At 47.7% G+C, this 27,511-nt stretch overlaps 3 protein-coding genes across 6 annotated transcripts in view; 2 read left to right on the top strand and 1 right to left on the bottom strand.

Annotated features, from left to right (window-relative positions):
• Nucleotides 1-1,890, top strand: TOMM22 (translocase of outer mitochondrial membrane 22). Its single transcript, XM_040233337.1, has 4 exons — nt 1-152; nt 377-495; nt 944-1,061; nt 1,301-1,890. The coding sequence occupies exons 1-4, from the start codon at nt 42-44 to the stop codon at nt 1,373-1,375; spliced, it is 423 nt and encodes a 140-aa protein (XP_040089271.1). The 5' UTR covers nt 1-41; the 3' UTR covers nt 1,376-1,890.
• On the bottom strand, nt 1,473-17,722 carry JOSD1 (Josephin domain containing 1). 3 transcript variants are annotated; one of them, XM_040233321.1, is made up of 5 exons: nt 14,563-17,722; nt 13,347-14,157; nt 6,536-6,664; nt 6,210-6,404; nt 1,473-5,563 (listed from the first exon to the last, which is right to left on the bottom strand). In XM_040233321.1, the coding sequence occupies exons 2-5, from the start codon at nt 13,529-13,531 to the stop codon at nt 5,464-5,466; spliced, it is 609 nt and encodes a 202-aa protein (XP_040089255.1). In that variant the 5' UTR covers nt 13,532-14,157; nt 14,563-17,722; the 3' UTR covers nt 1,473-5,463. The 3 variants fall into 3 exon arrangements, with proteins under 3 accessions (XP_040089255.1, XP_040089258.1, XP_040089257.1); XM_040233324.1 differs by lacking the exon at nt 14,563-17,722 and adding an exon at nt 14,485-14,541; XM_040233323.1 differs by lacking the exon at nt 14,563-17,722 and having other exon boundaries at nt 13,347-14,215.
• The window catches only part of GTPBP1 (GTP binding protein 1), a 22,303-nt gene continuing 12,513 nt past the window's right edge, over nt 17,722-27,511 (top strand). The window contains exons 1-3 of one of the 2 annotated variants that reach the window (XM_040233285.1): nt 17,722-18,439; nt 21,033-21,144; nt 27,184-27,364. In XM_040233285.1, coding sequence (XP_040089219.1) covers nt 18,248-18,439; nt 21,033-21,144; nt 27,184-27,364 — 485 coding nt within the window. In that variant the 5' untranslated portion in view covers nt 17,722-18,247. Of the gene's footprint in view, nt 18,440-21,032; nt 21,145-26,887; nt 27,082-27,183; nt 27,365-27,511 lie in introns of those variants that run through there. The other variant, XM_040233286.1, reaches the window with a different exon arrangement.

Below are 27,511 nucleotides of genomic sequence, written 5' to 3'. Positions count from 1 at the left end.
ACTCGCCTCTTCTCTTCCGATTCCGGTGTCCCCCTACAGCCATGGCTGCTGCCGCCGCCGGGCCTGGGGCGCCTCTGTCCCCAGACGAATTGCTTCCGAAAGGCGATGCCGAGAAGCCTGAGGAGGAGCTGGAGGAGGAAGACGACGAGGAGGTACTGAGCGCCGCAAAGCAGAGGGGCTGGGAGGTGTGGGCAGGGAGTGGGGGTGTGGGATCCGCGTGCTGCGGAATCTGGACGAAGGCGCCTCGCGGAGCCCGGAGAGGTCCCAGCGGAGGCGTCTCCGGGAGGCGGGGTGAGGCCCTGCTGGGACCGGGTGTCCCGGCGTTGGGGGGTGGTCGCCGCAGCTTCGGCCCATATCCACGCCTCCTCCACCACAGCTAGATGAAACCCTATCGGAGAGACTGTGGGGTCTGACGGAGATGTTCCCGGAGAGGGTCCGGTCCGCGGCTGGAGCCACTTTTGATCTCTCCCTCTTCGTGGCTCAAAAAATGTACAGGTAAGGGACAAGGGCCAAGACATTGGGATGTGCCTGGCGTGATCGAGGTGCCCTGAATGAACACGGGCTTTGGAAGCAGCAAACCTGGGCTGGAGGCCACCTAGATCACTGAGTGACCTTGGATTGGTGCCACCCTAACCTTTCTTGGTCTTGATTTTCTCTTCTGTAAAGTGAGGCTTCTTCTCGGGTGGGGGTCATTGTGAGGATCAGATTATGTGAGATAATGTGTAATAAAAGCAGCATTGTGAGAACTCAGTTCAGACTCTTATTAAACGTACAGCCCCCAGACCTGCTTCTCCTGTTTGTGGCAGGAGTACGGTGCAGGGGTTGGGTGGAACACGTTTATCAAAAACGTAGGTGTGTGCAGGGTGAGAGGTTTGGTTACTAGTCCGTGCTTGGGGGACATGTCTGTCTTTGTCTCGCCGTCACGCTCACGCTCCCTGTGCAGGTTTTCCAGGGCAGCCTTGTGGATTGGAACTACTTCCTTCATGATCCTGGTTCTTCCGGTCGTCTTTGAAACTGAGAAGTTGCAGATGGAGCAACAGCAGCAGCTGCAGCAACGGCAGGTGGGCCCAGACCCTGGGCTTTTTGCCAGCAGTGGTGACACAAGTTTGTTTATTCCTCCAGCACCTGGGTAGGGCAGTTAATGTGCCATGCAGGATTGGGATCTGGCCCAAGCCCTTTGGGTACCTGAGCATTGTTTTCGCAACACTGTTTTCGTAGACTTTGTCTGCCCAGACAGGTATGATGAAAATGAGACCCTTGGGTCTGTACAATGCCTTACACTACTCCTTTTCTTTTCCAGATACTTCTAGGGCCTAATACAGGGCTGTCAGGAGGAATGCCCGGGGCTCTACCTTCACTTCCTGGAAAAATCTAGATTGCTACTGCTATATTTGACCTGTCTTGGTGGGAAGAAGTTTGAAAATTCAATAGTGTTTGAACTGCTGATTATTGGATTTTTTTTTTTTTTTTTTAACTTTGGCACATTGCTGTATAAACCTGGTGGCAGGAATTATCCCCACATTGGCTCGTGGAGACTCCTCACTTGCAGCTGTGCCCTCCACTGTCCTGACTTATTTCTCTCCTCAATGCTGATATCAGAGTGCAGCAACGCAGACGGTTACTCCAGGTCTGGCCACCCACCCCCCTCACTAAATTACTCCTGGTGGAAGATCTCACTATTCCGTTGCTGGGGTGGGAACTGATGCCGTGAAGGATGTGCTCCTGACCGTTAATAGAATGGAGATGTTGGCGAGGGATGTGCACACAAGATAAAATACAAAATGCGTTAATTACAGCTCTGCTGCAAAGCAGCCACTGTGAATTTCTGTGTATGTTGGAAAGGATGGAGGGAGGGCTGGCAGCTTCAGCCACCAGATGGGGACTGGAGGACAGAGCAGGAGCTCATTTCCTCCAATATTTTGGCTGTTAGACTTGTGTGTATGTGTGTCTAAAAAGGAAAAAAAAGTCAGTGCTCACATTTTGTATTTAAATATTAAAAAAAAATGATTCCAACAAAAAAATGTCTTCCAAGTGCTTGTGATACATACCTGGAAGTTACTGGGACCATTTTAGCAGGACAAAGAAGCTGCCTCTCATGTTTTCTCATCTAAGCCAGCAGCACCATTTAATACTGACTGACTCCTTAAGGCCAAAAAGGTAAAAAATTCCTCTTTGTCCAAGAACCTGAGTTCCAGCAATCACTTTCGGGTCTGCCAACAGAGGATAGGGTTCATGTACTTGCAGTCTACAATGACGTCGTTTCAGTCACTAGGTCATGTTTGACTCTTTGCGACCCCATGGACTGTAGCCTGCCAGGCTCCTCTATTTATGGGATTTCCCAGGCAAGAATACTGGAGTGGGTTCCAGGATCTTCCTGACCCAGGGATCGTAACTGCACTGACAGGCGGATTCTTGACCACTGAGCCACCTGGCGAATGCTCTAGTGGTTCAGCAGTTACAACTCGGCACTTGCACTGCAAGGGGTACAGGTTTGATCCCTGGTCAGGAAACCAGGATTCCACATGGCCATGCAGCAAGTCCAGAAAAAGAGAAAGTTGCAAAGGACTTGTAAAGAATGACAGTATTGATTTCTAGTCCAGGGATAGGAAGGGAGCAAGTACAGCTTGGGTTGGTTCTTTTTTAAAAAATACAACTGACCCTTGAAAAATAAAGGGTTGGGGGGACTAACCCTCCATGCAGTCAAGTCTGTGCGTTTCTTTTTTCAGTGACCCTGTGTCTGCAGTTCAACCACAGGTTGTGGTACTGTAGCAGTCATGGAAAAAATTTCATGTATAGAGTCGACCCACTTAGTTCAAACCTGTGCTGTTTGAGGATCAACTGTAATTGCTGATGAGCTCTTAATAGTGAATCCAGCTGTAGCCCTGTCTTTGAAATCTGTAGTTTTTCCACTTAACATTTTTATTGGCATTGTGCTAGTAACAATACTAAGCCTTTCATGTGGGTGGCTGGAACCGTATTATACAATTTAGGAGGTGGTAGTATTCTCATTTTGCAGAAGAAAACAGTCCCAGAAAGGTTAAATGATCTGCTCCAGGCTGAACAGAAAATGCCTGATCTGAATTCAAATTGAGACAGCCCCACTTAGAATCCTGCAATGTACCTGATGCTGGGGCCTCCCAGGCCCTCTTGAAATACATGATCTACTTGTTAATCAGGGAAAAATATGACTTGTCAGTAAAGAAAACTTGTACTTAGATGAAGGTTAGGGTTCTTCATATTGTGGAGCCTAGTTTTTAAGTTAAATTGAGAAATGTCTTAGATTTCTTTTGAATCAAGTCGTACTTGGTGAATCTTCTGTCTGGATTTTTGAAGTGAGAGGTTTGACCAAAGCACAGTATGTCTCTGAAAGAGGACTTAGAGCAGTTGTGAATGCCTTTTAAAACTAAAGTTCACATTTTAAAATGTACATGGTTACAGGATTCAGACATATGAAATTTATGTATGGAGTTTTCCATTTTTAATATTTGGTTAAACAAAATACATCTTTTGTAAACAAACCCAGCACAAGGCCAACAAAAAGGAATAAAAGCAAGAAAAAACAAAAAGCCTAGGGTTGCCCCTTACTGGGCATCAGGGTCAGGCCTGCCCACTTCCTTAAAGGAAGTGGGGCTTTCTGCCCTTGGGCATCAGCATAGGTCCCTGTTCCTAAGCACCAGAATTGGATATGAACAGAGGAACCAGCCCTGAAATGGTTAAGCGTCTTTGCATATCCCATTGGCTTATGGCCTCCAAGTGCGAGGACTCCTTTGAAGTGCCTTCTGCACGGGCCCAAGCAGACTGGTGGCGAGTTCTCCTCCTCCTCCCAGGAAATGGCTTACATCACTGACAGTGCCAATGGACCCAAGGTCCTGCTTGTGACAGTCAGCAAGGTTGGCTGTAACTTCTGGCTGGTGGTGGTTGGAATGTCATTGTGCAGGGGTGACGAGCTCCCTGTGGTGCCAAGCAGGTCTGGTGTAGAAAATGGTGCAGAAGACACTGTGGCCACTTGCTGAGAGGGTGAAACGCAATAGCTGCTTGGTGGCCTCTGTTACTCAGCGTTAAAAAACTGGCCTTGTGGGATTGAAGATACATGTGCAGAAAAAGTGCTGGTGTAAACATGCACTCCAGTCAGTGAGGAGAAAGCCTCAGCTTCGTCCCGTTAAGCTTGCTCAGGCTGGACATGCAAGCCCCAGGCTGGCTCTGCTGCTGGAGAGGAGTCTGGCCAGTGGGGCAGCTCTCACCTGCCAAGACCACTGATCTGTGAAGGGCTGAACAGGCCACCTCTGCCTACCTCCTGCCTTGAGACCACCACGGCCCCTTTGGTGACAGGCGGTGTAGTCTAACACTTTTCCTTCCGTTTTCCAAAGTTACCAGGAGAAAAGTGGCCTATAGCTATTTAAAGAGGTTGAGGGGGGGTTCAATTCTCAGTTGATCTGTAAAGGAGACTCCAGAGAGATGACAAACCCAGGTCCTAAGCAGAATGCACATATCTACCCAATGTGAGGGCTCTGCTTCTGGTCACCAGAGTGAATCCAAGCCTAAGACTTCTACTAATTTGAGCTGCTCAAATCTCTGAGGGCTTAGCTTCACAATACTTCCCTTGCCCAACACTGTCTCAAACTAGTAGAATTTGATGGTGAAGGCAGTCTTATTTTTTTCTGATTTTGCCAGGGCGGGTCAGCTGGGAAAACTGCCCTTTGGCCTGTCTTGTGTCCCCAAACCTCCTAACCAGTGCAGTGAAGTGGCAGGGACGAAGCTGGAGTGAGGCAGACAGGCTGTCTGTGCCTGTCCCCAGCCTGGCTTTGGCCACATCCTCTTAGGTATCTAGCTCACCCTGTCATGTTAGAATATTGCAGGATTCAACCACCCAGCATGGAATATTAGAGAACTTTTCATTATCAGACTTCAAGGATGGCCATAAACCACTCTTAAAAACGGGGTCAGGGTGGCATTGAGGGCTGGAGATAGCATGCTGTGCGGCTGCTGCAGCTCTGGAGATGGTTTCCTGAGAGGCCTTTCTGCTCTGAGGCCTTCAAGCCAGTCCCATGGGCTTTGTCTGGACTGTGTTCAGACTCACTGGCTGCCAGGCAAGGGGACGGGGAGGCAGCGTCCCCCGGGGGTCAGAGCAGCAATGTACTCCAGCAGAGCCTCTGCCAAGCCCTCACAGAAACCGGGAGAGGCAGCTGAGACCCACCTTCCTTTCTCCTCTCTAAAATAAAACCAAGGTCTCCACAGCTCACCCTAAGCACACAGAGCTCCTGCTTTCCTTTTCCAGGAGCAAGTAACGCTGGTTGGTCCTTCTAACAGTCCCCATGTCTGTCCTATTGCACTGTCAAATCAGAGGGGAAAAAAAACCCGATGAGATGTTTGGGGAAGTGGCAAGGGCAGACCCACGGTAGAGGCCGCAGCACAGCACGGAGGGTTTCAGGGGGCTGAGGTGGCAGGAGGCTGGCTGGGGGTGCATCACACGTCAGCCCTCCAACTCTGATGGGCCTCCACCTCTTCTGGTACCACCAGCAGGAGTTCACAGTTCTTTCCTCGCAAATGATGTTTTAGAAATTTCCTACAGGAAAAAAAGGGTACATCAAAGAGAAAATGAAATGCTAGTAAAATTGCAAATGCCAGTCTTGGGGCCACATGTTCACTGCCAGGCAGTAACCTTGTTATTTATACCCTTGGCAGTCCTGAACACAGTCTAGTCGTGTTGGAGCACTCCAGGTTTGGTTACCTCTCAATCTTTCCAATTATATTTCCAATCTGAACTTTTGCTCATCCTCATGTATTACTGCCAACAGTAGCTAGTTCTGTGAGGAAGAGAGCCCCAAGTATTCTTAAGAACTTTTAATTGTAAAAAAAAAAAAAAAAAAAAGATTCTTTCTTTGGTCCTAAGAAAATTTAGCCCTCTGTGGCCCAAATGTCTGTCTTCGTTTCTCTGAACTGGCAGCTATACTGTTACAACTGTCTAAGTTGAAGAATGTTACAAGGGCAGTCCCACCAAACCAGAAAGCCAGCATCCAAGGTAATGGCACTTCTCTACGAGGGGACTTAACATCCTCTGGGGCCATGAAGATTCAGGTCTTTTAAATCTAAGACCCTATGATTCTAAGTAACAACAGGGAGAGAATCCACAGAGCTAGGAATTTTCACACTTGCCTTGTCAAATACCCAAAGGTAAGTTCAACCTGCCACTACACCAGCCACACAGGTACCTGAGCTCACTCTTGCCTCCAATCCATTCAGGCATCTTCAGTTTGGAGTCGAGGTTGTAGTAGGCACCTCCCACCTCTCGAACACAGATCCAGTGCTGCCTTTTGAGTGGCAGCTTCAGGGGACCCCAGCACAGGCTGGAGGGCAGGTTCATAATGAAGCCCATAACGTTTGTGAGAGCAATGGCGCCAACATCTCTGCAGAACAGAAACAGAGTCAGGCTCCACGGTGTCAGCCAGCTCCCCAGGATTCCCTGGCTGTAACCCCACCACTGGCTTCCTTTCCGGCTGAGTGTCAGATCCCTTCAAGTCAAGCCTGGTTCGATTACCTGCGCTTGTCCCACCAAACAGCTTCATAGCCTTTGGTCTGAAGTGCTGCCATAATGACGTTCACATCGTAGTTCCCATTTCCCAGCATGCTCTTCTTGTGGGGGGTCACCATGGTGTTTGGCGATAACCTGCAAATGCGACAGGAGGGAAGCTGAGATTGGCTGGCCAGCCCAAGCCCTCCTGGCCCCACACTGGCAGGGACAGAAGACACTTTACACCACTGCCCCTGGAAGCCTGTTGCCGTCCACTCAAGTTAGTGTAACCAGTTTTTTACTAAAGTATTTTGTAGTCTGGGCTCCTGCTGTCTAGGGATTTATCTTTCTTTTGATGCAAAACAATAATTCAGCAGTGGTGGCGCCTATCTGCCTGCCATTTAGAAAGTGTGTCTATAGTGAATTCAATGGATATAAAGAAAAATCTCTCATTTATGAAATCCCCAGACTTCCCTTTTCTGAAATCTTCTTTGCTGATCTTCCTGCTTTGATACAGCCTTTAACATTAGAAAATAGGATTTGATATTTTGATGTGCATGGGTAGTATCTGTCATTAGTTTTATTTTTTACAATTTAAATGCTTTCTATTTAAGGCCTGCATACTTGGTAATTATTAATTATTAAATACTCAAAGGCCTACACACAGGTAACATCAATGTATGAAATGGGGCCACAGGGAAAGTGACTAAAAACAGTATTAAACTGAAATGCATGAACCACCTAAAGGTATTCCAAATATACACGTGTGTGAAATACTGGAATTTGAAAGAAAATACACCAACTGAAAAATACTTTTGACACCAGACAAGCAAAACTCAACTGCAGTCTGGTTCGTCCGCTGGCTTTAAGCCATCTTTGAGTCAGGCCTCTTTAGCCACTCCTCCATCTTCAGATAAGGTCAGTTCTGGAGGCATTTCCGACCTTATTAATTTGCTTTCACCGGCTGCGCAGGCCAGGACCTGCAGAAAGGTGGGGCAGCACACATCTCACCCCAAGGAGACGTCGTCATACAGGTGGAGAGTGGCTATCTAGGAGGCTGCTAACTGCCATCTCCAGAAGAGAATCAGATCTTGCAGTCAACTCTAAAAACTTAAGAGATCTTAGACTCTACACACAGCAACCATACCGGTATTTTTCCAACATACTCTTGCCGATGCTTAAATCCTCCAAGGCTCCCAAAGCACTTAAATACGATCTAAATGACATTGGCAGGTCTGTAAGACCCTTAGGATTCTGCTGACCTCATCACTACCTCCCAGCACAAAGACCTTCTGTCTACTACCTGGACACACAAGCTCTCTCTTTCGGGCCTCTGCACTCACTGTCTCCGATGTCTGGAATGCTCTTCCCCTACATCTCCACTCGGCCTGCTCCTCATCACGTGGGTCTCAAGTGTTACTGCCCTAGAGACCTTTTCTCACCAGCCAACCTTAACTTTCTCCCAGTCATTTCCTCTTACATCCACCTGCTCCAATTTAATTACAGCCCAGGTTACTACTGGACATGTTTTCTGACTTGCCTGTGGGCTAATAAGAGGAAAGGCCAGCCAAGTCCCTTGGCTTGGGTCTAAAATGTACCTTGATAGGATAAAGGCTCTCAGTGCACTCTTGGGCACTTAGATTAAATGAGAAAGCCTATGGAAGAAAGCCTATCTCAGGATATATCGAGTTGCTTTCTTTCACCAACTTTTCAACAGTGTCTCGACCCCTTCAGTGAAGTCTCCAGCCAGTAGATGTACGAAGGTTCCAGTAGAGAAACTGCCAAGTCTTCCACCTCTTTTGCCACCTAACTCGCTACGAGGCTTGACCCTTAGTGCTGTCCCCTCAGTGTGTTCCCAAGGACCACAAAAGGTGCTCAGTACAGTAGCTGAATGAATCACGGAAACAGGTTTCCTGCAGGATTCCTTGAAACCCCTAAAACCAATATTTACCTTGAGTCTCCAGGAGACAGCGGTTGGGGGTGGGGTTTGGGGAGGCGGGGTAGTAAAAGGTTTCAGTTCCCAAACATCCTTGACTGCAGTTTTTTGAAGTGCATCTTTGAGGACTAGAGTTTCCAAGGGCGTCTTCCCCTTGTCCTACATGTTCTATCTCAGATTCAAACCCTTGCCTGTCTATTCCTACTCTCTCCCCCTAACTGGAGGCCCCTTATCTCACACCTGGATATTTTGAAACAGGTTCCCAAATTGACCTCCGTGCTTCCAAACACTCCTTCCACCTACTCAGCCTGTATGTTCCTGCCACATTCACCAAAGTGTCATTTCAGTTACTTACATAAGAGCTGCTGATGGAGCCAGCTGCCTCGTTGGCCAACTCCGGCCCTCGCAGCCTACTTGATGTGCTGTTTCCCTTTCACTGGGCTTAGTGTACTTCAGGTACCATGACCGTGTGGCCTCTTTTCTTTAGCCTAGTCCTTGTTCCAAGCTAAATCCTAAAGCTTTTTCAAGTTCCACCTAACACCCAACCTTTTCCATGAAACCCTTCTTGACTCAAAGTTGGAAAAAAGAGAGCGATCTAAGGACCACACATATTTGAGTTCACATCCAAGCAGCATCAGTATCAATTTTGAGATTTAATCTCCACGCCTGTTAGCTTACCTGTAAACATGGGAACTATTCCTATCTTATAGGACCACTTAAGAATTCAGTTATTTCACACTTGTCCAATGGAACAGCCGACGGAGGAGTGGCTAAATAAATGCCCAAAGTGAAGAGGTGACTGTATCTCTCATAGCTGGACACTAGCAACTGAATAACCATGTGTATGCCAAACCAATCAATATAGGAAAGGCCAAGAATGGTTTCCATCTCAATCCTAGAGGAGAAGTCATTTGACTAAGTGGAATCCAGGGACTTCCCTGGTGGTCCAGTGGTTCACACTCTGTGCTTGCTGTACAGGAGCATGGGTTCAACCCCTGGTTGGGAAACTAAGCTGCCGCAGGCTGGGTGCAGCCAAAAAAAAAAAAAAAGACAAAAAATTTTTTGAAGAAGTGGGATCTATCCACTGTGCCCATTAAACCAGTACTTGTTTTTACTTTAACAATAATCAGGTGCCCACTGTGTTAGCTACTTTTAAGAGATTTATCACGTAATCCTTCCAACAATCTTGAGATTAACCCCGCAGTGTAAACAAGGAAGCTGAGGTACAGAGGTCAGGGTGGCTTGAACAGTCATATACAGCTAGTAAGTAGCAGAGCTAGGAATCCACCTCTAAACCTAAAGCTACACTCAACAGTCTCCTGGATACCTCAATACAGCTCCCGCTGAATCCCATGGGAATCCTACTGTCTCAGTGGAATGTTTTCTTGAGATTCCGCAGCGATCTGTTAAAGACTGTCTTAATAATTTCCATAGAGATTCTGAACTATACACTAGCCTCTCATTTTTGTCACCAAGGCAGACGTAAGAGCCCTGAGACGTGAAGTCATCCACAAGTGAGAAGATGGGTTCCAGTTTTCCCCTGATGTCTGCGTCCTCAGTTAAGGCTCTGGTCCTCTCTTGTGGTTACCACTGTGTTTGTCTAAGGTGATGTTTGAGGTTTCAATGAAAAGGAGATGTGGAAACATTTCATCAAGATTCCTTTTCTTTCAATTTTTTCCTTTTTATCAGTTCTGAAGAGGTGTGACCTTAGAAAATATGGCTCGGGACCTCCTAACTGGTTTTTAAATTTTTAAATACATAAAGCACAGATTACAGGGCCAGGCACAACGAAGGATTCTGTAGGTGGTGGCGATGAGGAGTCTGCCTGACCCTTGGATAAGAAAATTTAAATCTCTAGAGGTTAACACTCAACAACACGTTTTCTCAGTTTACAACCACCACACCTTTAATGTGGCTCCTCCCTTTAAATGTGTGCTCAGGGACTTTTTAATGGGGGGTAGAAGGGCTGCTCTGTGGTAGAGGATGTTCACCAGTATCTATAATCCCTTATAGTTTGATCTTGTCTCCAATTTCAGTTGTTCATCCTTTCCAACCTCTCTGCTATTACTACAATCGTGACCACTATCTTCAAATCCTGGACTGAGCCTGTCACACCTGACTGTCTCTTCCCTGTTCCTGTGTTGCTGTCATTAGTTCAGTCCTTTCCAAATCCCTATTCATTTCCATTTCTACCATGAGTCATCTCATATCCACAACTGCACTGCAACTCCACCCTGCTTTTGTATTTCTTCTACCTGGCTAGAATTCAACTACAAGGATGAACTTCCTCTCAACAAATAGCATTAATCAAAAACTTTTCCCCATTTCTACCATTTATCAACATCTTCAAAACAGCACAGAACTTTAGATCTGGGTTAAAATTATCTAGTTAACATTACTGTCAACACTACTCTTTTCTGTTAAGATCCAGGCAGATTATCTTTTTCCCTTTAAACTGCTCTAAATTCCAAAGTTCTAATTCACTTAAATCTATTCTCAAGCTGGGTCAATGTACAGTTCTGAGCTGTATTACTTCTCTGTGGCTAAGTCTTCTTCAGCTTGCTTTCTTTACAGTGCTGAGTGGTGCCTGGCACACTGCAGGCAGCTAGTAAATGTTTGCTTAAAAAATTCCATCCTCTCTCCCTCACCTCTTCTCCCCCTTTTTTTTCCCCTCTGATTCCTTTCACACTTCTTTGTTTCTGGGTACTCACACAGAATCTTCCCATATTAAATACTCTGTACAGAATGCCACCTCTCGAGTGGTAGAGTACAAATATTCTCGTATTTACATGGACATTTACATCATGCTGACAGGTAACTGAAAAATGCAGTACAACTTGCTAAAGCTTCAAAAGCCAGGAACAGAACTTTGGTTCTATGTGAGTTTAGCAAATATTTAGCATTCTTTCAATCAGGGAAAACACAGCTGAAAGAGTCCTGATATTATCCATGAACAGCTTATAATCACAGTCCATATCTTCAGACCCAGGCCCAACTTCCTGGAAGGGTGAACAGCTACTGATGACATAATTGCTCTGACACCCCTTCCCAATATTCAGGAAGGAGCAAGGCAGTTAGGAAAGCAGGTCCTTCATTCACAAAGCTTGGGCCCAAATCCTGCGATTAATAGGTCTCTGTTCCCTCATCTGAAAAAATCAGAAGTAACAGGATCTACCTTGTAAGATGGGTGTCAGGAGCAAGTTAACACAAGGAAAGCACTCAGAACAGTGCTCTGCATGGAGTGAGTGCTCGTCTGTGTTAGTGATTATCATCATGTTGACCTGGGCCAAATTTATCGAAGTGAAAAACTTCTGAATGGACACACAGAATCTTGTACTTGACTTTTGCCAGTTGAGTGAAACTGGTAAATTGCTTAAGGTGAATTCTGGTTTCCTAGGATCCCTCCTAATAAGGTTGTAAGATTGTCAGAGTTCAAAGTAATAAGCACATTCAAGCACTCAGGGTCTTTTCCTTCTCCCTAGTCTTCAATTAGGAAATAATTTGCAAATATTCAATCAGGAGTAAAGATGTATTAATGGCTGGCCAAATGGAAGCAGTCTAAAGGACTGGCCTCCAACAATCTGAGACAAATTATCTCATCTCCCAGGGCCCTATTTCCTGAACAGAGTTCATTCAACTTGCCAGGTAATGGCTATGATGCAAAGGACACAATGCCTGCTAAGGCATTACTATGGTTATTATTGACCTTAGAAAATAATTACCCTCATTATAACTTTGTCAGCACAACAAGATTAACATTCTTTTAAAAGAGGGCCTATTGGTCTTTTAGGGTAAATGGTCCATACCTATACTTCAAAAATCGCCCCAGATAGGTTGCTCTCAACTGTAATTCAGGCCCTCCTGGGACCATAATTTCATCTCTGAATGGAGTCAGAGAAGGATCTTCTGTAACTGCCAACATGCACCGCTTGATGAATTCCTGAGCTTTCTCCGCACTTGAGAACTGAGCAGGATAACTCTTTAGAAGCTGGAGTAGTGAGACAGGCTCACTGCCAAAGTTGCTATGGACTGCAGACATGCTGCTCATCCAAACACTGCCGAACCATTTCTCAAACTCTTTGAGAGAAAAATTTTAAAACATCAAAGCTGAGAGAAAAAAGCTGAACTTCTATCAACCTGTCTGGTAGCACTTTGCAAACTAGATAAGCAAGGCCATCTGGAATGAAGTAGAAAGGGGAGGGGACCTAGAGTCAGCTTCAAATTATAGCTTTGCTCCTTCAAAGCTGTTTGGACATTACCTGACCTTTCCTTCTCTTTCTTTATCAGTAAAATAGAGATAGTAAATCGACTAAGAGAGCTAAACAAAACAACATATAAAAAGCACCAAGGCCAGCACATGGCTTCATAGAGAAGCTGAGTATTGTGCAAGAACTTTCTTATGGAACCCACAACATTTCAACTCTGATGACAGGTGATTGAGTGTGTACCTATCTGGTTCCCCTTCTAGGCTCTTAAAATGCCTGGAGGGCAGGACTTGAGCAGCATTAATATCACAGTGGTCAACAGCACAGCAACAAACCTGGATTTAACCTTGGCTTCATTTCTTGTTATGTTACCTTGGGCACATTACTGAACTTCTCTGAGCCCTGTCTTTATCCACAAAATGGAAACAATTACACATTCCAGTGGACTGTAGAGGGGATCCCTTGAGATACCACCACTAAGGCTCTTAGCACTGACCCTAGCCCACTGGAGGTGCTCAGTAAATGGTCCTGATTCTCTTTCCCATTCCTGTGTCCCTTACACCTGCTAACAGCATCTAGCTAATAAGACCTGTTAGTTTCCAGGTTTATGCAGCAGAGAAGTTGCCCCATGCACAGAAATTCAGAAAGAGCAAAAACTATATGTATAAAGACCCCAAAGAAAAGGGGAGTTTCCTACCTCTGGAAAATCTCTTGCAGCGTTTCCCGGGTGAAGGCATTGCTGTCCTGGAAGACGTTATTGAGGGCGTGCAGAGCACAGAGCTCCCTGCGCTGTTTCTCATGGTAGATTTGTGGGGGTGCTGCCTGGGGCAGCTCCAATGATTCAGATTTGACCTTGTCTCCTTTCCATGGCACGCAACTCATGTTTTTCCTTTTAGGTTCCAGAGAGGGCTAAAACCACCCCACCCTTCCCTCCCGAGGAGGAATGTAAGCTTCTCAGTCTTTTGAGAATTCCTGAGGTCCACCTTACTTTCTGGTGTCCATGATTTATGCTTTGTCACGGGGAGAAGAAAAGGTTGGACTCAAAAGGAAAAATAATCCCCCTCTTCTCAACAAAAAGATAACTTTTGGATTAGCGTATTTCACCGCCACTGTCAAAGTGCAGAAGTTTTAAAAAACCATGTAAAATCAAAGACCTTGTTTTCCTTCTTCCACCCCCTCCAAAAAAACCCAACGATTTTCTTGTTGTATTTTCTCTCTGCAAATGCCAACCAGGCCTCAAGGTAAGACGACCGAATGGAATCGGTCACATCGCTCCTTTTCTTCCATTTCTTTGGAACCACGAAGCCACTGGCTCGGGAGACAAGGCCTAAGCGGCGGATAAAACGCAAATTTCGAGCAGCTAACGAGGGCTGGCTGGCGTGGGTTCGCGGGCCCTGCTGCGGCCTCGGGGGAGGCTCTCCATCCTCTCGGGTGCGGCGGGACCTCGAGAGGCCGAGGCGGAGGCAGCTCCTTCGGAAAGCGCGAACTCTCACCCTCTCGACGCGGCCCTACGGAGAAGACAACTCCTGTCAGCTCCGGCGGTCGTGCGGGCCACCGCGGAGGACTGGGCTGCCCCGGGAAGCGGCGCGGCGGGTCCGGCCCCAGCCCCAGCCCCAGGGAAGGTCCTTCGCGGCGACGCGCAGGCCAGTCAGGGGTGGGGCCGGACAGCTCGCCTCGCTCTCGGGGGCCTGGGCCCACCCAGCTCGCAGCCCCCACCCCAACCTCCCCGCCCGTCACGTGAGTGCAAAAACCGAGCCGCCCTCCCGACGTTCCCCTAACCCCGGTCCCCGCGCCGCCCGGACAGCCTGCCGCCGCGCCGCCGCTCGCCCTCTCACCGCTGCGGGCAGCCACCTGGAGCTGCGGGCCGCCACCTGGGCCGCGCTCCGGGCGGGCGGGCAGGCGAGCGCACGCACCTGAGCCCGACGTCAGCGGTCCCCGCCCGGCGCGTGCTCCGGAAACGCCCTCCTGCGCCGTTTCCCCGCTCCCGCCCCATCGCCGCGTCACGTCTGACGTCAGCGTGACGTCAGCGGCGCCGGCTTCGGGGCGCGGCGGCGGTTCCGTTAACGGAGTGCGGGCTGCTTTGGGTCTCCTAGGGGTGCGGGGTTAGGAGTTCGGCGGCCGCGGCAGCAGCGGCGGCGGCGCTAGCTCGCCGTAGGAAGAGCTAAGTGCCGGATTCCTCAGCTCTGTTCCTTCCGGGGCTGGGTTGGCCAGGCGGCCCGGCGAGTCCCACCCCGGTGCCTGTTACGCCCTTCGCTTCCCCATCCCTCCCCTGGGCGTCGGCTCCGTTCCAGGGCGGCGACCCGGCCCGCGGCTGCACTTTAGCGGCTCTTCCCACCCGTCCGCTTTCTCTGACCGGGCTTTTGGGGCTGAGTGTTTGCGCGAACCTGGGCTAGTCTTCCTTGCGCCGACCGTTTTATGTTTATCTAGCACACCGTTTACCAGGTTATTTCATAGCACTTTACTGACGCGGTCGGGCGCAGATTTTCTTGGTTAGTGGGCCCGACCGCCGTCCCTTTTCAGGAGCTCCTGCGTGCTAAGTTCTTGCTGCAAGCCGAGTTTGAAGTGGTGTACAGCCCTATTTCAGTTCCTTGGTGCCGAATTTCGGCTTGCTACTCACAGACCACCGTCCTTTTGCCTTCAGGTTCCCGTCTGGTCCATGGTGGCGGCCATAGAATTTTCCTCTGAATTTTCTCTAGGTCTATCTTGAGAGCAGTGTGTGTGTCAGGAAGGTGAATTCAGTCTCGCATGAATCTCCGCCCCCCGCTTTTTTTTTTTCCTCTTGAATTTTTGTTCAGAAAGTTCGAAAAACAATAACGATTCAGTCATTTCTTTATCTGCTTCAACAGAACTCACTGTTAAAACACAAAGTTCAATTGAGTAAATTTGAAAATCTAATTGAGTTATTAAATAACTAATGTATCTGGCAGCACCCCAGCTAATAAATAGAAAGGTGCTCCTGGAAGTTTTGCAAAATGGAAGGTTTTTAATAGAAGAAAGTGGATTGTATCGCTGGAAGGGCACATCCCCTTATAGGAAGGCAAGGGTTTTATCAGGCAGATTAGCTCAGTAGTGATTAGTTAAAGATTCTACTCCTGATAGAGGCTGAAACTGCAATTTAGTTAGGTGTTAAATCTTGGCTGGGCTTAACACAAGTGATATCTTCCCAGATGGTTCGGTGGTAAAAAGTCTGCCTCCAGATTTTGGAGGCACTCCAAATTTGCACTCCAATGCAAGAGAGGCAAGAGGTCTGGGTGTTGAGCTCTGGGCTGGGAAGATTCCCTGGAGTAAAAAATGGCAACCCACTCCAGTATTCTTGCCTGGAAATTTTCGTGGACAGGAGCCTGGTGGGCTACAGTTCATAGGGTCGCAAAGAGACGTGACTGAGCATGCACCAACAAGTGACTGTACAGACTAGCACTTAGCAGGTTGTGTGCCTACCTGTGTGATTGGCAGTCCTCTGCCCTGATTGACACAACTTTTGAATTTTTTATAATTTGTAAGCCACCTAAGGATTAAAGTTATATTTGCAAAAGATTCGTTACTGAGGCTTGCATGCATTGTTCTAAGTGGTTTACTTATATTAGCTGATTTACTGTGAACTATCCTGTTAAGTTCATACTTCTCCTTGTGCTGACAACTGAAGCACAGATTAATTTGTTTGAGGTCACATAGCTAGTAAGTAGTGGACCTAGCATTTGAACCTAGGTTCTAACCTGTCTTCAGAAAAAGGGTGTAAACATGATAAGGAATTCCTTAGCTAAAATGTGATTTCAGATTCTTAAAGAAGTACCTTCTCGGACTTCCCTGGTGATCCAATGGTTAAGAATTTGGCTTGCAATGCAGGGGACACCAGTTCGATCCCTGGTCTGGGAAGAGCCCATGTGCCACAGGGCAGATAAGTCCGTGAGTTGCAACTACTGCAGCTGGTGCTCCACATCAAGAGAAGCCAAGGCAATGGGAAGCCTGAGCACTGCAACTAGAGAAAGCCTGAGAGCAGCAATGAAGACACAGCACAGCCACAAATAAATCAACAAACAAAGATCAAAAAAATTTTTAAGATTTCTTAAAAAAACACAAGTACCCTCTCTGATAATATATATATATTTTTTCTGGGTAAAGCCCTGTAGTGAGAAGGGCATTTTTTTTAACGCATACCATCAGGTGTAAGCACATTCTGAACTTGAACTCCTTCTGGGGGAGCCAGTTGGTAAGAGTCTAAATATCAATATTATTCTAGAATATAATGCCATAATTGGCTCTTCCGACAAACTGGAATTTTAATATTTTTATCTAATGGAGATATATGTAGGATAATGGTGAGCAATTTCTCCAGAAGAAAAAAACTGAACTATTATCAAAACCTTTGGAGTTGGATGACTTCTTGTTCCAGATTCCCAGCTGTATTTGTACAAATTTGGTTGCAAACAGGAACAAGAAGTTGTCGCTTAACTCAAGTAGATCCTTGGAACTGAAGGCTCTTTGGCACTCTGCCTCTTGCTCACTAAACTTTGTTTTCAGACCCCTAAACCTGGCTATGTTATCTTCTCAACTCAAACGGCTGCTCTTGCTTGCTTGCTGCCTGGGACGAGTGGCCATGGCCAGCATTGTTAGTTTGACTAATCCCTAACTTCAAGCTCTTCAGTCTTTTGGAAGAAGAATTCAAGACAGTAGAACTGGTGTTGATAGTGTTTTGGGTTGGGGTTTTCCACAGCTGATGACACTGGAAGAATCTCCCATAGGAAGCTACCTTAGCAGACACTAGAGTTTCGCCTTTCAGTTTACAAATGTGGTGAGGTACTTTTGGCTTCTGTTTGAGCTGGTTGCCTCATTTTGGTCGTGTAATTGCTTTCTCAGCAGAGACAATGAATGGGGAATTCTCCCTAAGGTCAGCGTTTAATTAATTGCCGCGCTCCGGCTGCTATAGTACTCCAGGCATCGATCCTATTAAAATTGCCTGGAGATTGCCAGCAGGTTGAAAATCTGTCTTCTGTGACAGCCCGGAGTCATTGAGTTGAGTGGGAGGTGCCTTGCGCAGTTTACAATCTCCGTGGGCGGTGGCCCGAGGCGCGGGACTTATCCGAAGACTGGATTGGGCCTTTCCCCTGTCTATCATCGGAAGGCTCCCCGCCCCCGACAATCTTGCTGCAGGATTTGGAAGCTGAGCACCGCCTCTGAAAACTAGGGGAGTGATGGGCGGTAAGGGTAAACTCGGTGTGTATTTCTCTTCTTATTGGTTGGCTGGTGTGTCAGTCGTACTCCGCTCTGCTCCCATTGGCGGGAAGGCTCCAGGCTGGTAGCGTGGACCCTGTGCTGCCCACTTGAAAGCTACGATCAAGGCGCGTGACGTCCCAGACTTTTGTTGTTGGGCTTTGGGCCTCATTAATTATTCATTAGGTACTTGAACGAGCTGTCGCGATTGGTGGCCGAGAGGGCCGGTGGATTGTTTCTTAGCTAGACATACGTGTCACTCTCTACGCGGCGGGAGAAGTTTCGCATAAATTATTCTGATAAGGTTTGGGGGCGTGACCGCGCATAGATTAGGCAAATAAGCTGAGGAGGGAGGGGAGGCCGGCTACGAATTAGCCTAAGTTATTAAAGATGGCGGCGGAGCGGAGTCGCTCTCCGATGGAGTCGCCGGTCCCGGCCTCTATGTTCGCCCCCGAGCCCAGCTCTCCGGGGGCGGCCAGAGCCGCGGCGGCTGCCGCCCGGCTCCACGGCGGCTTCGACTCGGACTGCAGCGAGGACGGCGAGGCGCTCAACGGCGAACCGGAGCTGGACCTCACCAGCAAGGTAGGCCCTGGGCGCCGGCGACTGAGGGCACCGGGCACTGAGGGGGAACCGGGCGGTGGGCCGAGCCGTCTCTGGGGCGACGGCGGGGACGGGAGGGGCCGAGCCCGCCCACCTGTAAGTGCGGGACGCGCGGCGGGCTCGCGGGCGAGGGGCGGCTCCGGCTGCCCGCGGGCACCGCCGTCCTTCTCTGGTGGCGCCCACCCGGCCTCCCCGCCGTCGGGCTCCCGCCGAGATCACAACCCCTCGGCTCCGCCACGTGGAACGCGGGCTCCCGACGCCGGCAGCTGCCCGCGCAGTGGCAGTCCCCACGCGGTGCCTTCTCCCCGGGAGATCGAGAGAGACTCTCTCCGTGGACTGTCCACGGCAGCCGAGGGTCGAAGGTGGCTCTGGCACGGCGAGCGCGGGAGGATCTGGTAGTCCGAGGGGGAGCCGGGAGGCAGCTGCGGCTCTTCCTGGTGTCGAGAAAGGCAATATTAAGTAGTCACTCAGTCAAGAATGTCTCCTTTAGAAATCCACCCAAAACAAAAGTGAAAGATGGGCATGACCCATAGTTTCGTCTTCTGGGAAAGAAACCTTATCTTGTATGACTGGAATAATGAAGGACGTTTTATTTAGATCGTGTTTTCTTAGCGTTTGCAAAGGTGGGCAGGATTTTAAGGGCTCAACCTTCTGCCTGGCGTTGGTGGGGGCGGGGATAAATAATTAAGTATAATTTGGGACTGGCATTTTGAAGGTTCCTAACGTTGCTAAAGGAAAGAATGCCAGCTTGGGAGTCGGACTGGGTTGGGTTCCCTTTCCTGCCCTGCCAGTTAAAAAGGCTCTGTGACCTTGGGAAAATGTCTTAACCTCTCAGTGCTCCAGCTTCATCATCTTATTTAGTACAAATATGTAGTAAAAATGAGAAACGTATGTAAGAAATCTACTACACTGTCGGTTACTTACTACTCAGTAAATGTTTGAAGGGGATTGAAGGAACTGATGATTCTCTGTGCAGATTAAATAGCAGGTGATGCAAGACAGCACACCCATCCCACCTCCTACCTGTTGTTGGATACTTACAATAGAGATGTTTAATTAGTTTTGAAAACATTTGTGATTTTTTTAGTCTGTGGTAACAAAACTGCACGAAACTTGATCTAAACTGGAGAGAACTTTCTTGAAACCAACAGCTCTCTCCCTCTAGTCTCCACTGAGCACTTAGAAGCCAGCACTCCACCTTAGCACAGGGTCCTCTCTGGTGCCTCTAATGCCATAATGAGGCTGGCCAGGTTCAAAGAGAGGATGATCAGGGGAAGTATATGAGGCAGTGGGACACAATGCAGAAGACCCAGCACCTAGGTTCAAAGTACAGGCTCTGATGAGTCAACTCAGGAAATTGTAAGAGATGCACTTGACTCGGAAGCAGATGAACTAGATGTCAGTTCATGGCCAGGGTGCTGAAGAAGCCTGAAAACAGTGGGAAATGGCCCAGCAGAGTTGCAAACAGATTTATTTCCTGACCAACTTATTTATTGTTCCAGGGTAGGGAGGTGTGTCTTCGTCATGAAGCTGAGGAAGTCCTTCTCATTATTTTAAAGATGCTATATGTAAATTAATATTGATGATATTGAAAAAAACTGATGTGATGAGAGAGAAGAGAGGGGTTAAATAGACTGATTCCTGAGGGAAAGGTTAGAAGCTGTAAGTGTATATACTTGCTATAGTTAAATGTGGGGATGGACATAAGACTCTGAGAGCTTCCAAAGAGAGAGAATTAGTGAATTGCGGTATCTAGTTTCATTTAGGAATGACTGGGTGGGGAAAACTGTAATTACCACTTATTGAGCTGTGGAGTGGATGCTTTACATGTTATCTTATTTGGTCTTTACAGTGGTCTTAGGAGGTAGGTAATAGTATCTCCATTTTGTAGACTAAAAAAACTGAGACTCAGAGGTTAAGTTCTTTATCCAAGGTCACATATGACAGTTAGAGAATGGGATTTGACATGTCTGTTGGTAAACAGCCTCCCCAAATAAGTGGTTGATATTTTAATATTATTGGAAGAAATTCACAAAATGACAGTGTTGATACCCATCTTAGAGGTAAGGGTGTTTTGTTGATAAAGATAAATCTTGCAGCAGTTTTTACTGCTGATTCCTAAATAATCAAGATAGCCAAGGCAAGATGGAACAGAATTCTTATGTTGTTATGGGAACCATTGGCCTTGGATGGAGAGCATGGCAGTATATGAGATCCCTGTCCTGTGAGTGGCAAGCTGCAGGTAGAAGACCTTGGCATTTAGGTGTAAAGCACTGCTCATTAGTTTTTACCTACAATGCCACATTGTCAGTCCCGGTGGGTCCTGCCCGTCCTGTTAAGCAGCAGGAGGCAGGCTGCTCATACCCTCTTTTCTGTGGGTGGGGGTTCGAACATACTCATAAGGCCTTGAGCCCAAAGGCTATTTGAGGAGAGGCAAAGAGGCAATGAGAGGGCTGTCAAGCTAGTTTAGGTCAGGGCGCAGTGGGGTTCAGTCAGGGTCTTTGGCTATTGATCTGCTTTGGCTGTGGTGCTCTTCTAGTAAGTGTGGTCCTAAGGCTGTTGGTTTCTCTTCTAGCTGGTTCTAGTGAGCCCTACATCAGAGCAGTATGACAGCCTACTTCGGCAAATGTGGGAGAGGATGGACGAGGGATGCGGAGAGACCATATATGTCATTGGGCAGGGATCAGGTGAGCATAGTTTTCCTTTCACTTTATTTTTAAAAACATTATTTAGAGCACATTTTCCCTCTTTTATCAACTTTTCTTGTTCGTGTGTCTCAGTTGCAGTGATTCTTTAGTGTCTGCAGAACTGTTTGGGAGAATGTGAAAGTACGTGATAATGTTAATTCCCACCTTAGTGGTCCTAATGTGCTTGACTTTAAAGATTCACTTTACAAGAGATTTTACAGAAGCTTCATTTCTGCTTCCAGTACCCTGCATTTACATAAGGTGTAATGAAGCACAGAGCAAGGAAACTTCTTGTCTGAGATAATAGAGTAAGTCACAATTAGGTCTAGAATTAGTCTTCTCTAGGTAGTTCGAGGTCTTCCCCTCCAAGTCCGAGTTACCAATCCCGTTGCTACTTGTTGCGTGCTTAGCAGAGAACCTCTGTGATACTTCTTGATGTCAGCAAGAAAAGGACATCCAGAATTCTCTCTTCAGCAAGGCTACCTTGCCCTGGTCCACGCTGACCATTCAATGGGAATAGCTGTGAGATCCTATCACATATGTAGGCTTGTTGCCATTCTGGAAGGGACTTGTTATTGCCCTCCAACCCTCTTATTCCACTTTAGGGGCCCATTGTTTTAGAGGAAAGCCATCCCCCTGACAGAATCCCAGATTATATCCTGGGCTTCCCACCCCCGGTCATTCCTAGTTTATACTCTCAGTGCAAAGCCTGCTTACTCTTATCTTCATTTAGACATTATCTTTGCTAAAATGGCAGCTGGGCTTGTTTAACAGTTATCAATTTAGCCTGTACTAGATCTTGTCTGTCGTCTTTGCGAGTTTAAGTAGGCCTCCATGCATCATTAAAGGACTAGTTCTTTCTACTGAATGTAGCTTTTTATAAAGACAGGTAATAATTCTTTTACAGTGTGAGTCTAAGATGGTAGAAATCTCAAAATCAGTTTTGAACTGTTTGACAAATATCTATTAAGTATCCTTCTAAGGTCTTGATACTGTTGCAAAACACTGGATACTTAAAATCTACTCTCTGTCCTGAGAAGGAAAGATGGTATATACATAATTAACTTCAGTAGAAAACAACACTTAGAAATGCTGCAAAATTGACACAAGGAAGAAGGGTTTGATCTCCCAATACTGCTCTGCCTTCCTTTGAAATGTTTCTCTTGTTTATCCTTTCCTTTCTGTCTTTGCTGCCACCTCCCCAGTTTCAGGTCATATCACTTTAAAGAAGGCGTGGTGAGAGAGATAGGCAAAGCAGGAGGTTCATGTCGAGAGAGAGATGGTCAGCATTGCCAAGTGTTACAGAGACAGCAGGGAGAGTCAGGTTCAGAAGAAGCAATTCCATTTGGTGACTAGGGGTTCATTGGTAGCCTTTTGAAAAGCCTTTGTGTCACATCTGGCCTGCTGTAATAGGATGAACCATTCAAAGGTCACTTCAAACATAAAATTTAAGAAAACCACATCTAGGTCAACTCTGACAAGTCTTGGGACTGTTTGTTGAAGATGCAGATTCTTAAAGCTCAGTTGAGTTCGACTCTGTGACCCATGGACGCTAGCCAGCCAGGCGCCTCTGTCCATCAAATTCTCCAGGCTAGAATACTGGAGTGGGTGACCATTCCCTACTCCAGAGGATCTTCCCAACCCAGGGATTGAACCCTGGTCTCCTGCATTGCAGGCGGATTCTTTACAGTTGGAGCCACCAGGGAAGCCCCGTAAAGCCCCCACTGCTCCCTTATTCTTTAATATGAACTCTTAGTGAACTTTACCAAACCTTGATGGCTCACAGTTAATTAACCCTCCCATGGCAAAGCATAAGAACAAACATTCAGTAATATGTATCTTACACACCCAAGCATTATCTTGGCATCTACCAATTGGATACTATTAGATTCATAGTGACTCCTTCTTGCTGGAATTCTTTAGAGGTAGAAAAAGATTGCAACTAGTTAAACAAGTTCAACTTCAAATGGAAGACTGAATTAGATGCAAAGCCCCCAGGGGTCAACTTCATCATTGACTTCGTGTGTATTTGGTGCTTCCCCTCTGTTTACTGCTTCCTTCATCTGTAAAATGGGGCTAATGGTATCCCCCCCCCCCCGGCCCCCGGCCCCCCCCCCCCCCCCCGCCAGAGAAATTTGTATAGATAAATTAGGTTTTTAAAAAATTCTAAGCAGGGCGGAGGATTGTGCTCTTTAAATATACATTCTTAAGATTGATATTAAAAGGAGGCACCGTGATTAGTTAGTTCAAGTTCTGTAGTTAGGTCAGGTTCTAGAACCTGGCAGGCCTGAGTTTGCCTTACGGGTTCTTTCCCTTGCCTTAAAACGGAGACAATAATAGAATCTAGCCCGTGGTATCATGAGGAGGATTAACACTTGGCATATAGTAAGCACTATATAAATGCTTAGCTAGTATTAGTAGTTAGTCATTTTTTAAAGGTTCCAGGTTATAATTGATTTACCATGAGATCTCTTTCAAAAAGAACCTTGTTCATTCCTCAAATATTAAATCATGACTTTCTAAGAACTAGGTACTACATTAAAAGTTCAGGGAATGTGGGAGGAGTATTATAACTTTGTGGCAGGGTCAGAGAAGCCTTAAAAGTCTTTCTAAAGGAGGAGCTGCCCGATGAGTGAATTCTAAAGGATGAGTAGGAGTTTCCTAGATGAGTGGAGGCAGTAGTTAGTGAGCCGAGAAAGCCACAAGCACAGAGGCATGGAGGCATTGTGATTGTGGAATTTTTGGTGGATCAGAGGTGATTCAGTCAAGTGGGAATAAGGGTGAGATTGGGAGTGTCAGGAAGGGAGACTGGACAGGTAGTCAGGGCCCAGCTCTGAGAGTCTTTGAATGCCATACCAAAGCGTTTAGACTTGTATCCTAAAGGTTTGGGGACCCCCTGCTGCATGTTGAGCAGGAGGGTGAGTCAGGAGGCAGGACCGAAATCTGACTAGCTTCCCATGTGGCTTAATATGTGGCCCTTAGTGACTGGACCTCTGACTTTTCTTCTTGGCTTTTTTTCCACTCCTACCAAGTGAGGACATGCTGGAGAAGGCTGATGTGACTGGGGGTATTTTCAGTCACAGAATACTGGGAACCCTGGATGGATAGGTGACACTGTTGATTGCCCCCTGGTGTGAGATAGAACCTGAAAGCATTGCTTTTCAATGTAACAGAAGCAGAAAAGGTTGGATAGAGTTTGGGGATCTGCCCAGAATGGCAAGGCAGCCTCAGGAACAGTTCCAAGCCCTTCTCTAATCCAGAAGATTTCCAGAGCTCAGTTGGCCATGCATTTAGAAGCTCCTTGACCCAACTGCTTCCTCTTTGTTCATTGTTTTAGCATTTTGCAGACATTTGCGGACTCACTATAAAAAAGGCACCCCTCATGGAGTGTCCAGGGACATTTGAGATATGGTCCTTACCCTCGAGATGCTTGCATATAGTGGGTGAAGACGCATCCCAAACACTATCCATGGTAAATTTCACAAGGAAGCACAGTGGGTAGGCTTTTGGCAAGTGGAGATGTGCCAATTGGCTTTCCAGGGTAGGAAATACATGAGCAAAGGTATAGAGTGTCAGAGTGCAGAGAACATGGGGGATGGTGACTGGGCCATCTGCACTGGAACAGAATTTAGGAGGGGAGGATGGGGAAGGGGTGGAGTAAATGGTGGACACCTCGAAGGAATTAGAACTGGACGCTGCTGGGCCTGGGGAGCCCTTCCAAGGTTTTGACTCGAAAGTGACAACGTCAGAGCTGTGCGTTGTTTAGGGACTCGAGCTTGTGCATCTATGCAGGATGGGTCAGAGGAAACAGATGGGATTTGTTAAGACCAGTTAGGGTTCTTGTGGTGATTCAGGTAAGTAAGGGCCTGAATCAGGCTGGTGACATTGGACTGGCGAAGAAAGGAGAGTAGGAACAAGGAAAGCTAGACTTGGCAGGACTAGAGTGATGAGTATTAATCTTGGGTGACTGGAAGGATAGTGGTGTCATGAGAAACAGGCAAGGCAGGAGGAGGAACTGGTCTGGCATTAAGGGAAGCCGTTGCCAAAGGAAAAGGCTCTAGGTGTGGAATCAGAAGACCCGTGGCCCCTCTGCTCCCTCCCAGCTCTGAGACCTCTGGGTTCTGTGTACCCCAGAACTAAATGGGAGCAGTAGTATCTAACTCATAGGGCTACAGGGAGGACTGAAATGCTTTGTTAATGCTGTTAGTTTTTGTGCTGTTGTTTAAAAAGGGAGTGGATAGAGCTCTGGGAAGAGGACTAGTTCCGAATGTTTTTGTAGTTTTCAAATGACAGTGGAAGCCATAGGATATTCAGGTAGTTGAGGGGAATGTTCAAGGATAGAGAAGAGGGCCAACTACTGAAAAAGGCTGGCATCTAGGGGCTGGAGCAGGAAGAACCAGGAGAGGAGACAGAAGGAGGAACTAGAGGGCGGGAGGTGAAGCAGAAGAATCTGGGGGACTTCCCTGGTGATCTAGTGGTCCAGGCTCCGAGCTCCCAGTGCAGGGGCCACTGGTTCAATCCCTGGTTGGGAAACTAATCCCACATGTGGCAAGGCATGGCCAAAGGTAAATAAATAAAAAGAAAAACAGAATTCAGGTTATAGGCAAGCAGAGTGGGAGTGAGATGCTTCAGTCAACAGAGGGACGGTGGCCAGTGGCGTTGACTCTGCAGGGCTTGAGAAAAGGACTTTGGATGAGGGGGTAGAAGGCCTCTGATGACTTGAAAGCCAGTTTTTTTCCAGAGGCATCAGATCAGTGAGTAGGTGGTGAGGAAGTACAGTCACCAAGTGTCCTCTGGCGGAGATGGTAGCACAGTACATTCGCTGGGGCACAGGAAGAGAGGTTGGGTCTCCTTTAGTTTAGGAATGACTTGGACTTGTTTGTAAGGGGAGAAGTGGAAGCGGATGAGAGGAGCTGCAGGGTCTTGGGAGGCAGAAAAGGAAAGAGGTGGGGCACATGCTGGGGATGAGCCCAGGGAAGAGGCAGGGGTGCTCTCGGGGAGACAGGCTGGAGGAAAGCGGAGGCAGCTACTGTGGGAATTAAATATGACTCTGTGCGGGAAGCACCTGACCAGGTTGTCAGACAGTAGGCACTCCATAAATTACTGGTTGATTGGTCCTTCCTCCCTCATCCTAAGCTCAGACTCAGTTTTTCCAGCTCCTTGCTGGACATTTCACCTGAGCCACCTCCGTGAGAAATCTGTCCCTAAAGCCATTCGTAAATTCTCTCCCCATTTGCCTTTGTCTCCTGTCCTTGTTATCTCTTGACTGTATTATTAGAATTCCTTCCTAAACTTGGCTCCCCGTTCCTGGTCTCTCGCTTGCCAGCACACGCTTTATTTACACTGCTGCTCAAGAGATCTTTCTGTCCTGCAGCGGTCTGATCACGTCACTCCCCCGTGTAACCACCGAGGCTTCCCTCCCTGGTATGTGTGTGTGTTCACCTGCCTAACCATTTCCACCTGTCACGTGGTCTTCCGCCACTTGACACCCTGCTCCCCAGCACACCAAGTTGCTTCTTGATCCCTGAATGTGCCATGATCTGCCAGGCTCCATGCTTTGCTCTGCTGCCTATCATGTCTTCCCTGCTTTCTCTGCAGGCCTGTTTCTCATGTTCAGAGTCCCAGCTTGGAGTCAGCACCCTGCAAAGCTGTGTTCAGCTTCCCTAGGCAATGCTAGTTGCTCATGCTTTACATTCTCTTTGTACCGTTCTGTAGTACAGCACTCAAGCTGTATGGCAGTTAATTAATTTCCTGTGTCTCCCGCTGGGCTGTGAACCCGCCAAGGGCACCTGTATTCCCAGTACCCAGCATGAGACTTGGCATGAAACCTGGGCGAGTCTCCGTGATTACCATTGAAGGGATTAATGACTGCCCTGCTTAATGGGGAAGCCCTGTTCCTTATGAACTCCACACGTGCCTGAGTGTTGGAAGTGTCAGGTAGAGACAGCCATGTTCTGCAGTGCCCAGGGTGGGGCCCTGGTGAGGGCTGGTTAACTGGCTGACTTGGTGGCAGGCTGATGTGTGGACTCTTGTCACCAGATGGGACTGAGTACGGGCTGAGTGAAGCTGACATGGAGGCCTCCTACGCCACTGTGAAGAGCATGGCAGAGCAGATAGAGGCTGATGTCATCCTCCTGCGGGAGCGGCAAGAGGCCGGGGGCCGTGTGCGCGACTACCTGGTCCGAAAACGAGTAGGGGACAATGACTTCCTGGAGGTCAGGTGAGGGGCCCCTGACCGGCGCCAGGTCCCCTGCAGCATGGCCTTGGGGCCCCGGGCACCCCAGAGAGCGGTGGTTGAGCCTTTGACACCGGGCACACTCACTTCGTCCTTCTGCTTCCCGAGGCCTGAAAAGAGGGTCCAGTGACA

The sequence above is a fragment of the Oryx dammah genome, unplaced genomic scaffold (genome assembly GCF_014754425.2).
Source record: "Oryx dammah isolate SB20612 unplaced genomic scaffold, SCBI_Odam_1.1 HiC_scaffold_29, whole genome shotgun sequence".
NCBI classification, from domain to species: Eukaryota; Metazoa; Chordata; class Mammalia; order Artiodactyla; family Bovidae; genus Oryx; species Oryx dammah.
The sequence above is the reverse complement of the archived record's forward strand: the minus strand, read 5'-3'. Positions and strand labels throughout refer to the sequence as shown.